This window comes from Thalassophryne amazonica, chromosome 2, assembly GCF_902500255.1.
Source record: "Thalassophryne amazonica chromosome 2, fThaAma1.1, whole genome shotgun sequence".
In the NCBI taxonomy this organism is placed as follows: domain Eukaryota; kingdom Metazoa; phylum Chordata; class Actinopteri; order Batrachoidiformes; family Batrachoididae; genus Thalassophryne; species Thalassophryne amazonica.
In genome coordinates, this window is record NC_047104.1 from 17023739 (window position 1) to 17035863 (window position 12125).

Genomic DNA, 12125 nt, shown 5'->3' on the forward strand with positions numbered 1-12125 from the left:
GGAGCTACTGATGTGAATGATCTGGATTTGGGAGGGGAATCACTGCCCCTTCAAAGGAGTCTAGGTCTCAGCTGGAACCTTGAGACAGATTTTCTGTGTGACCCAACAGAATACCTCTCTGACCAAGAGAGGTATTCTCTCTACAGCGAACAGTCTCTTTGACCCTTCAGGATTTGTGGCACCAGTCACTGTGGTAGGAAGGAACCTAATGAGGAGCGTTCGGTTGAACAGTATGATTGGGATGCTCCACTCCCAACAATAAAATAGGAACAATGGAAACTCTGGAGGGATGCCATGAAAGAACTGGAACAACTTGAGATCCTGAGACCTTATGTTGCTGTTTCACTGGCCAATCAGACAGTACAGGGAGCTTTGTGTATTTTCAGATGCATCCACCACTGCTATAGCTGCTGTAGCCTATTTGAAAACCATCTCCACAATAGGGGAATGTCATGTAAGTTTTGTCATGGCAAAGTCCAAGCTAGCTCCACATCCCGTCCACACAGTTCCTCGCCTTGAACGTTGTGCTGCTGTCTTGGCAGACTTCATTAAAGGTGAAATAGACATCGACATACACTCTGAAATTCTACACAGATAGTAAAATCATGTTGGACTACATTCATAACACCTTGCACAGATTTTACATCTATGTGTCTAACCGAATCACACAGATCAGGAAGATATCTCATCCACACCAGTGGCATTATATCAACACTGAAGAAAATCCTGCAGACCATGGAACACGACCAGTAGCTGCGACAGCGCTTGAAAGCAACTGATTTTCTTGGCCATTATTCCTATCAAAACCTCAGCAAGAGCACACCACACAGACTGACAACTTCGAGCTAGTACATCCAGACATGGATCAAGAAACCCCTCCTGAGGTAACAGTCATCAGTAGTAAGGTGACAAAAGGCCTGCTTGGATCCCATAGGTTTGAGTTATTCTCCACGTGGAAGTCATTAATGCGATCATTCTCCACACTAATCTTGAAAGCCAGAACTGTCACAAAGAGTCCTAAAAGTGATGGCATTAGAGGAAATCAAAGAGTCCAAGCAACGATTGTGATTATCAGGGCTATACAGCAAGACATCTTTGGATCTAAGGAAGTCCAATGTCTTTCCAAAGGAGAACAAATTCCAAGACACAGCCCTCTTTTCAAGTTGGCTCCATTTCTAGATAATGATGGATTGTTAAGAGTTGGTGGTTGCATAATCTCGACGCACGTCTTTCGATGATAAGCACCCACTAATCACTGTCAAGTCCCATATTGCTACACTGTTAGTGAAATATTATCATGAACAAGTTGCACCTTAGGGACGCCACTTTACAGAGGGCGCTGTAAGATCAGCTGGGCTATGGCTAATTGGGTGGAAGAAACTTATTCTAGTGTGATACATAAGTGTGTCATTTGTAAAAAATTTTGAGGGAAACTGGAAGAACAAAGTTGGCAGACTTACAAACAGACAGATTGTCGTTGGAACCACCTTTCTCACATGTTGGGGTTGACATCTTTGGCACATGGATGGTGACCTACCGGAGAACACAAGGAGGCTATGCAGAAAGCAAACGGTGAGTAGCCATATTCACTTGCTTGTGCACCAGAGCGTCCAGTGGTCATTATTGAGACAATGACCACTGCAAGTTTTATCAATGGCCTCAGACATTTCATGGCCATTAGAGGACCTATAAAAAAATGCTCAGATCAGGTCAGGGTACAAATTTGTATCGGCGCCTGTAAAGAGCTCAACGCCAACTCAGAGGATACTGAGCTAAGGGCATACCTTAAGGACAACAAATGCAGCTGGATTTTCAACACTCTCCACTCGTCCCACATGGGTGGAGTATGGGAGAGGATGATTGGCATTGCACAACGCATTCTGGATGCCCATCTTCTCAAGACTAACACATTTCATCTGACACACGAGATACCTACCACTCTGATGACAGAGGACACCCCCTGCACCAGTTTCTGGCCAACCAGAGGAGCCTGTTCAGCTACAGACTCCGTGCCATCCCCTGCCGGACAGACAGACTATGGAAGTCTTTTGTCCCCAGGGCCATCCAGCTCTTTAACACCACACAGAAGGTTATAGTGATATAGGTATATAGGTTATAGTGTATTAGGTCTTTGTGTACTCGTATGTTTGTGTATTTATGTATCTATGGAAGCTGACAGACACCTTAATTTCCTTCGGGATTAATAAAAGTACTCTACTCATGAACTCAAGACCATTGGTTCCAGTATCTTCTGACCTGGAAGCTCCTGCAGTTCTCACTCCATCAATGTTGATGACACAAAAACCAATACACTGTCTGCACCTATAGAGGATTTTGATGTTAATGACCTTGCTGACCTTAATGATGTTCAAGGCTTTGCTGACGAATTTTGGAATAAGAAGAGGCAGGAATACTTAATGATACTTCAACCGAGGAAAAGTGACATTCAGAGAGACGTAACCTGCAGGTGGGAGATGTCATATTGTTAAACTTGACTTGTAATCAAGACCATACCCGGTCAAGATACCAGGGTGCGTAAAGTGGAAGTTAAAGTAGTCCAGCAGGGCACTCAAGTGTATTCACGGCCTGTTTCAGAGGTCATCTTACTCTTTCATAAAGACAGTGAGTAGTGGTATAAACTATTATACCAGGCAGGGAGTGTGCAGCCTCTCTTATGGCTGGCATGCATGTTTTCGCCAAGAGGTGGCAGTATTGTTAAAGTTATTCTGAATTTGAGTTTTTGAAGTTTGCCACCATTGGGCTTCCGTAGATGGTTAGACTAGAGGGCTGAAGAAGAGCAGCAGACTAAAGTAGCACAGCAGCTTTACTTTGTTTCCACAGAGTTTTGGAAATATACGTCTTTTTACAGTACCTTCATGTGTAAGGCAAAAATTAAACAAGCTGAACCTGGAAGCCTTTGTCTCTCATTTGGAGAACTGTTTATCTGTCTGCTGAACTAAACACTTCAAGGAGGACAGAATACCCCCATCCAAATGTCTTTTATGTCCCCACTGTCACAAACCGCAATTGTGCAAAAAGCAAAGGACTTAAAGGACAGCACTGCCTTGTCCAACGGTAAACCCTAAAATAGTCAGAATAGCAACAATTAGTTTAAAACTGAAGCCAAAGGACTAGTGTAAAGAAATTTAACCCAGGAACAAAATAAAGGGCCAAAACCAAACCTTTCTAAAGTAAAAAAAAAAAATAATAATAATTCCCACTCAACCCTGTCAAATGTTTTTTCAGCGTCCACAGCAATGCGACATTCAGGTATCTTGTAGTTTGGAGTGTAAATGATGTTAAATAGCCGTCTTATGTTAAAGAAAGAATGCAGATTCTTAATAAAGCCAGTTTGGTCAGGTGACATTATGGAAGGAAGACTTTTTTCTAACCTACAAGCCAGTAGTTTTGACAGAATTTTAAAATCAGTGTTCAACAAAGATATAGGCCTATAAGAAGCACAATCAGCCAGATCCTTATCTTTTTTAAGCAACACAGAGATACAGGCCTGGTAACACGATGGAGGAAATGCACTAGAGTCAAGAGACTCTTTCCAAACTTGGCAAAGAAAAGGTCGTCTGAAATTTTTTTTGAAAAAAATCAGCGGAAAACCCATCAGGGCCTGGAGATTTTCCTGATTGCATAGATGAAATTGCCAACTGAAGTTCCTCTTTTGTGATGTAAGCTTCAAGAGTTTGTCTAAGTTCCAGGGAAAGCAAAGTCGAAGTAATGGAGTCAAAGAAATCAAGCAAATCCTTTAAATTTACGGTAGATTCTGATGTGTATAGTCTGGAGTAAAATTACCTGAATGTGTCAATCACCTTTTGGTCTGATGTCACCTCTCCGCTGTTGTCCCAAACTTAGTTATTATTTGCTTCGCCCTGATACCAAGTAACTGATTAGCCAGGAGCTTACCAATCTTTTCCTTGTGTTCATAAAACTCACTCTTATTCCTAATCAAACAGCCCAACTCTTCTGTGTGCCCCTTCGATAAACCCGTCTCTTTCTCTCTTCTTTTATTGTGGCTTAACAAGGCCCCACACAGCCTGTTTCATTCTTTGATCCTAACTTTAACAATAAGGTAACAGCCTTGACAAAGTTTTACAGTTCGTCAAGTCTTCAATTTTTTTTTAAAGACAACTTCCGAGCGTACCGTTTCAGAATAAGAGCGAATTTACAGAAAAGTGACTTTTCCTTTTTTTTGTAATCCAGCGCGCTGCTCTTAAAACTTTAACTTTTTCTAAATTCACAAAGACTTTCAATTAGGCAACAACAACCTTTTTAAAGCTACTTGGGTCAAGCAAGCTGACAACGAAGCACTGAGCACCTCAGCCGTTCTGTCAGCTCATCAAGCCAATCCTGCACCTGGTAGTGAGCACTTCTCCTTTGCTGAGATAATCCATCCCACCTCACAGGTGTGCCATACCAAGATGCTGATTAGACACCATGATTAGTGCACAGGTGTGCCTTAGACTGTCCACAATAAAAGGCCACTCTGAAAGGTGCAGCTTTGTTTTATTGGGGGGGGGGATACCAGTCAGTATCTGGTGTGACCACCATTTGCCTCATGCAGTGCAACACATCTCCTTCGCATAGAGTTGATCAGGTTGTCAATTGTGGCCTGTGGAATGTTGGTCCACTTCTCTTCAATGGCTGTGCAAAGTTGCTGGATACTGGCAGGAACTGGTACACGCTGTCGTATACGCCGGTCCAGAGCATCCCAAACATGCTCAATGGGTGACATGTCCAGTGAGTATGCCGGCCATGCAAGAACTGGGACATTTTCAGCTTCCAAGAATTGTGTACAGATCCTTACAACATGGGGCCGTGCATTATCCTGCTGCAACATGAGGTGATGTTCTTGGATGTATGGCACAACAATGGGCCTCAGGATCTCGTCACGGTGTCTCTGTGCATTCAAAATGCCATCAATAAAATGCACCTGTGTTCTTCATCCATAACAGATGCCTGCCCATACCATAACTCCACCGCCACCATGGGCCACCTCGATCCACAACATTGGACATCAGAAAACCGCTCACCCACATGACGCCACACACGCTGTCTGCCATCTGCCCTGGACAGTGTGAACCGGGATTCATCTGTGAAGAGAACACCTCTCCAACGTGCCAAACGCCAGCGAATGTGAGCATTTGCCCACTCAAGTCGGTTACGACGACGAACTGGAGTCAGGTCAAGACCCCGATGAGGACGACGAGCATGCAGATCAGCTTCCCTGAGACGGTTTCTGACAGTTTGTGCAGAAATTCTTTGGTTATGCAAACCGATTGTTTCAGCAGCTGTCCGAGCGGCTGGTCTCAGACGATCTTGGAGGTGAACATGCTGGATGTGGAGGTCCTGGGCTGGTGTGGTTACACGTGGTCTGCGGTTGTGAGGCTGGTTGGATGTACTGCCAAATTCTCTGAAACGCCTTTGGAGACGGCTTATTATAGAGAAATGAACATTCAATAGACGAGCAACAGCTCTGGTTGACATTCCTGCTGTCAGCATGCCAACTGCACACTCCCTCAAATCTTGCGACATCTGTGGCATTGTGCTGTGTGATAAAACTGCACCTTTCAGAGTGGCCCTTTATTGTGGGCAGTCTAAGGCACACCTGTGCACTAATCATGGTGTCTAATCAGCATCTTGATATGGCACACCTGTGAGGTGGGATGGATTATCTCAGCAAAGGAGAAGTGCTCACTATCACAGATTTAGACTGGTTTGTGAACAATATTTGAGGGAAATGGTGATATTGTGTATGTGGAAAAAGTTTAGATCTTTGAGTTCATCTCATACAAAATGGGAGCAAAACCAAAAGTGTTGCGTTTATATTTTTGTTGAGTGTAATTGGCTTCAAAATTCATCACAAATTCAAATTACATTTGTTTGCTTAATTCGTTAAAGCTTTATTCCACTGCTTTCTTTCAGCGTCTCATGAGAAACAACATATGTCCATAAATAAACTTATTTAATCACTGTCCACTCAAAAAATACCAGTAAACTGTTCAATTTCTTGTATATTTGTAAATAAAATGTAAATATTTCTGCTGTGGTTCATTTTGTGTTCAGATGGAAACTCTTGGTTAATATGTATCGTAGGATTCATGACTTTCACATTTGAGACTGATTAATTTGAGACTGATGAATTAATGTTTAAATCGAGGTTCCCAGTCCTTAAAACTGGGTGGTGCCCCTGAGGTTAATATCATATGAATTAAAATTTGCTTTACTAATGTGGCGTGACTTAACCTGGGTTCCTCCAAAGAGGACCTTACAATATTAAAGATTAATAAATCTTAATATTCAAATTCCTTACGTTTCTGGTCCAGTCATTTGATCAAAATAATTATTCTTTAAATTCATGTGAGAGGGGCCATCCATTCCAATTATTAAATTAAGTGATTTAATTTCAATACATTCTTTTGGTCCCCAGTGTGAGGCCAACAACACATATAAGGTGATTAAAATAATTACATTTAAATTTGTTACATTATTTTGGTGCCCCTTTGCGAGACTTTTTTTTTTTCATTACACGGCCATGCCGGCTGCTATAACAGTGATGTGTGACGTCACATGGGCACAGAGGTTCACAACTCTGCCAGTGTCGCTCTGCAGGTGAAAGGCAGGAGAGGAGGAAGTTTCTGCACTGAAGGCGAGCTGTTTCTTCCACGAGTCAGCAGTAGAGGCTAGTTTTAAACTGCCAGTAACGGCAAATTTCTGCCAGCTCTTGGGTTCAAGTGGTCTGTGCCGCAGAGCATGGATTTTCCAAAAAATGGACTGAATTGTTACTAAAAATCAGCCCCTTCAACGTCTTGAGGCTGTGAAGCCATAGCTTTGGAGTGCAGCTGAAGAGGTCAGCCGAATTGGGGGGGGGGGACTGTTACATCAGCACCTGTTCTGGTTAAATGCCGACTTTCGAGGCATATATTTTAGTTGTAAGAGCTCCTTATTTTCATTGATACACATCAATCGTTAGTTTATAGCACAGTCTATCTTTCCAGAGACTACACAGGATATGCATGAGCAATCACACAGTGTTCCTGGTAGCCCCATACTGGCCGGGCAGACATGTTCCTCATAATTCTGATGTTCCCTCAACGAGGAGCCGTGGCCACTCCCTCAGAGGAGGGACCATTTGTCACAGTTGGAGGGGTGCATTTGGCATCCTCACCCAGATAGTCTTCAACTGTATGTGTGGACCCTGAAAGGACAGACTCCATGCTGAACTCTAGTGATCAAGCTGCAGTACATACTATACTGAATGCCCATGCTTCCTCCACGAGGGCATTATACGACAACTGATGGAAGCTTTTAAACTGTTGGCGCAGTACGCAGGGTGTAGACCCAGAGAGTTGGTCTGTGCCAGTGCTGCTTAGCTATCTTCAAACATCATTTGACAGTGACCTTTTGGCCTCTACTATTAAGATCTATGTTGCTGCTGTCTCTGCTCGGCACATTATGGCGGATGGTCAGTCAATAGGGCCACACTCTTTGATATACATTTTTTATGCAGTACCCTACCCCTTCGGCCTCCAAGGGCTGCATGTGTGCCATCCTGGGATCTTCCATTGGTCCTAGAGTGCTTATGTTCCCCACTGTTTGAGCCACTGGGAGGTGGTGACCTCTGATGGTTGTCTGTTAAGACTGCATTCCTTCTGGCAATTTCTTCCGCAAAGCATGTTAGCGAGGTCCATGCCTTGTCAATCACTGAGAACTGTGTGTCGGGAATCCAGGTGTTCACCAGAATTCAGAATCCAGAATTCACAGAATCGTAATTACATATGTTATGTCCCCTGACACAAGCATGTCTTTGATTCATGCATAGCACGACCTGTGTCGTGCTGGAGAGTAAACTCGTCTTTAACGGGTGCAGACAGCACGGGAAAGGGGCGCTATTGCTATGTGCACAGAGAATTTTGAAATGTTCAAAAAATCTTTCACGCATAAATGTTGTGCTACTAGTGCAGCGGATAACTGAAAAAATGCTTCAGATGGTGATGCAAGCACCAAATTTGGCACACGTACTCCTTCGACATTACTCTTTTAAAAATGCAGACTGGCCACATGAGCTTTCAATAGGTGGCCAAGAAGGGGTCAATTGAAGAATTACACAGGGGTCAAAATTTAAAAATGCTCCAGTCATATTGAAAGGTATTCCATATTATTTGTCTGATCATAAAGATTCCAAAAAAGGTATAGTTTGGACTATCTATGAATTTTATGGAGTTATGGGGTAAAACAGCAAGAATGGCGATAAAGGTCAATTTCAATTTGTAAAGGGGTCAAAAGTTAAAGTTGCTCAAATTTTTGTAAAAGGTGATGCAAATTATTAGTTGAGTGAATATGGTTTTAAAAGGAATAGTTTGCATCATGTATCATACTTAGTTATCAAGTTACAGAGTAGCATATGTCACATGTCATAGAATCCAATGGATGCCCGACATTGTTTATCCTTCACTTTGCAAACCAAGCATGCAACACAGTCAAAACTATTCCAATTATTAATCCTATTAGCTCAACCAGTAATTTGCACCACTTTTTACCAAAATTGGAGCAACTTCAACTTTGACCCCTGTACAAACTGAAATTGACCTTTCTCAGTGTTTTTTGCTGTTTTTACCTCATAACTCCATAACATCATTGCACAGATAGTCCAAACTATACCTTTTTAGAATCTTTATGATCACCCAAATAATATGGAATACGTTTCAATATGATTGGAGCATTTTTTAATTTGACCCCTGTGTAATTCTTCAATTGTCCCCTCTTGCCCACCTATTGAAAGTTCATGTGGCCACTCTGCATTTTTAAAAGAGTAATGTCCTAAGGAGTATGTGTGCCAAATTTGGTGCTTGCATCACCATTTGAAGGATCCCTCAGTAAATATTAATTATCTGCTGCACTATACATGGTGCGATCTAATCGCCAACACAATGTGCAGCTCATCAAGTGGAGCAAGAAGAAGTGAGAAGAGCGAGTGGTGACATCAGCGGATTGCATCAGACCGCAGCTCGACTGAAAAATTATAACGAAGTTATATCTGTTATAAACATACTTTAAACAGCTGTACACACAAAGGAAAACACCTAACTTTTACCAAGCCATAACAATGTAAACTGACAAATAATTACCTTTTTAGATGGCTCAAAATGCTTTCTGCAGCTTGTTACGCCCACTCGTGCGCACCGCAAACAGCTGACGTTGAAGTGGTCCTCTGTGATTCAAGAAGTGATTACAGCCATTTTCAACAGGCAATTTGCAGAGAAAATGATTAATCCGAAACAAATAATTACTTATATACACAGCGTCCAGTGCAGAGCGCGTGGCAGCCGATAGAAACAAGACCAGCATTCCAGCTGGGCTCACAGCGGGGGATTCATCACGACAGCGGGTGTGCAAGTGCGTGAATCAAAGTCATGCTCACGTCAGGGGGCCTTAACTCTCATTTTAGGAGGTGGTGAATTCCTGTAATGCGTTTTGGTGCTGCACTGTGCCCAAAACTGTAAGTTTTTCTTCATGAATTTCTTGAGGAGAGAAGCACTGGGCACACGTTTGTCAAGAGGATACAAGACGACTGGGATGGTCCCACAAAAAAGAACCTCTATTATCACGTAGTTTGTATTACACTGAAGACAGCAACATAAAGACGTGGTGTTTGACCCAGGGTCCGCTATTCCTGAAGCCGAAGACAGATGTTGACTACCAATGTCTGTCTTTGCCCATCACTGATTCAATGCAACACAAGTAGTTATGTCTTCTTGTGAAAATGACTTTATAACCAATTACAGATTAAAAGTATTTAACAGGTGTTTGGACTCCCCAGAATGGTCAGGGGGCTGATTAATGGTCATACAGGAGAGGTGAGAGGGGGCTTTGTCGGGAGACACTCCAGCATTTTGCTTTTTTCAAAAGCCAACGTTAGTCATTTTCTGCAACTTCAGCTTTACATTTTATCCAGAATTATAAAATAAGGCCTTGTCCACACGGAAACAGATAAGATCAGAGCCACTTTGTCAAGTTCACAAAGTGTTCTGTAAACATGGAACTGTTTCAAGAAATATCCACTGAAACCACATACATCAGGCATGTATGTGGTGCTGTAAGACTTCCACAAAAAAAACAAAAGAATATGTAGACCATATGCATAACCAGTGGAAGGAGCAAATCAATGTACCTGCAGAAGCAAGACCTTTAAAGCCTTTTAAAAGAAAGAGGGTTTACTGGCTGTTCTTATCGACTCCATGCTAACAGCAAGACAGACACTAAAGAGACTTATTGAGTATTTTAAGCAAACCAGTGTTCATGTATTTTTACAATCACATTGTGGCCAGCCCAAGGCTGTCTAATCAGCATCCTGTGAGGTGGGATGGATTATCTTGGCAAAGAAGGCTCACTAACAAATTTAGACAGATTTGTGAACAATATTTAAGAGAAATAAGTCTTTTGTGTATACAGAAAATGTTTTAGATCTTTGAGTTCAGCTCATGAACAATGGGAGGAAAAACAAAAGTGTTGCATTTATATTTTTGTCCAGTGTACAACCAAAAATGCTAACCATAACTCCTACCCCTAACCACCAGGCTGCACTACATATAAATAGAATTTGGAATTATTAATATAGTTTTGTACAAATAGCCACTTCCTTTGTTTAATGTGTTTGCAAATCAAAAGTTATGGCACTTTTGTATATAGCACTAATTTTAAATAGTGTGTAATACACTACTTTTAAATTCACGGTTGAATTTTGTGCATAACAGTGCGATTAACTGCAGAATATCATATGATAAACAATTCGAATGGTTGCCCAGCACTAATTTTTATTCATTTTGATCACTAACTCCTGTGGTGTTTGTTTGCTTTCCACCAACATTTCAGACAAGTAGATCCTTGTTCTTGCTGCTAGCTTCAATCTCAAATTAAAATAATAAAAAAAATTTAATCACTGTTTACCTTCTAACAATCACCCAACATAATTTCTTGATCCTCCATTTCCTCTGACATACAACCGTTTCACAAAAACACCAATGTTGAATTCCTCCTGGCTTTCCAATCTCACTCACTGCAAAATTATTGAACTTGAACACTTCCAGGTCAAATACTGGCACATGCAAAAAAAGTGTTTTTAATTTTACTGCAGTTTAGGGATTATTTTGCAAAGTGTTTGTCACACATGATCATGTCATGACAGTGATGAGCATTAAGTTAATCATGCAGCACTAAGTTTTTAAGTATAAATTTGTTTTTGTCGGAGATGTCTCTCAATTACACAGTGTAGAAGTAACAAAATCTCACCTGAACGTCGAGTTAATCTGGGGGAACTGGATGTTGAGGGTAGTGGGACAGGTTGCGGAGGTCGACGTTTAGGTGTAGCGGCCTTCCGGCGGCTGGCAGACGGTGTATGACGCATGGCCTTTAGAAATAAGAAACAAAGAAAAATAAAAACACTGTATATACACAAGGTCTCACAATAACACAGGTTGGCATTGTGTGTGTTATTCCTGAATACAACCTCTATGTCATATCTAATGTGCTTCAATTTATACATGTTCGATGAAGGACCAGCTGGCTCCTAACTTGAAAAACTTTGGGGCAGTCAAAATGTCATAAAGCCAAAGCTACTTAAAAGTCTTTTGTTTGTCATTATTGTTTCCATAACATGTCTTTTCTCCTGAAAAGTAAATTTTACAATCAACAACAAATACAAATACTTAAATTTCATTGGAAAACACCCTTGTTTGAATGCTAAAATTGTTGCTTTTTCTGTTGACACTGTAGCCATGTTCCAATTTCAATTCAATTTTCAATATATTTTCATTTATATAGCGCCAAATCACAACAGAGTTGCCTCAAAGTGCTTCACACAGGTAAGGTCTAACCTTACCAACCTCCAGAGCAACAGTGGTAAGGAAAAACTCCCTCTGAGGAAGAAACTTCAAGCAGACCAGACTCAAAGGGGTTCCGGATTCTTCCTGGGGTGATATCTTGGGGGGTGTCAAAGGAATATTTTTTTTTTTGGTGGTATATCTGATTAGATGCAAAAATGTACATGATATCAAGTTCCATTTAATTAGTTTTGTTCTCATACCGCGTCACTCAGGATGCAAGTGTAGCCACTTTTT

The 12125-nt window shown here is 41.5% G+C and overlaps 1 protein-coding gene across 1 annotated transcript in view; it reads right to left on the minus strand.

Annotated features, from left to right (window-relative positions):
* Window positions 1–11423, minus strand: part of LOC117501864 (histone H3.3) — a 57528-nt gene extending 46105 nt beyond the window's left edge. Inside the window, exon 1 of the mRNA XM_034160832.1 lies at window positions 11299–11423. Coding sequence (XP_034016723.1) covers window positions 11299–11413 — 115 coding nt within the window. The 5' untranslated portion in view covers window positions 11414–11423. The remainder of the gene's footprint in view (window positions 1–11298) is intronic.
* Between the last annotated feature and the right edge of the window lie 702 nt (window positions 11424–12125).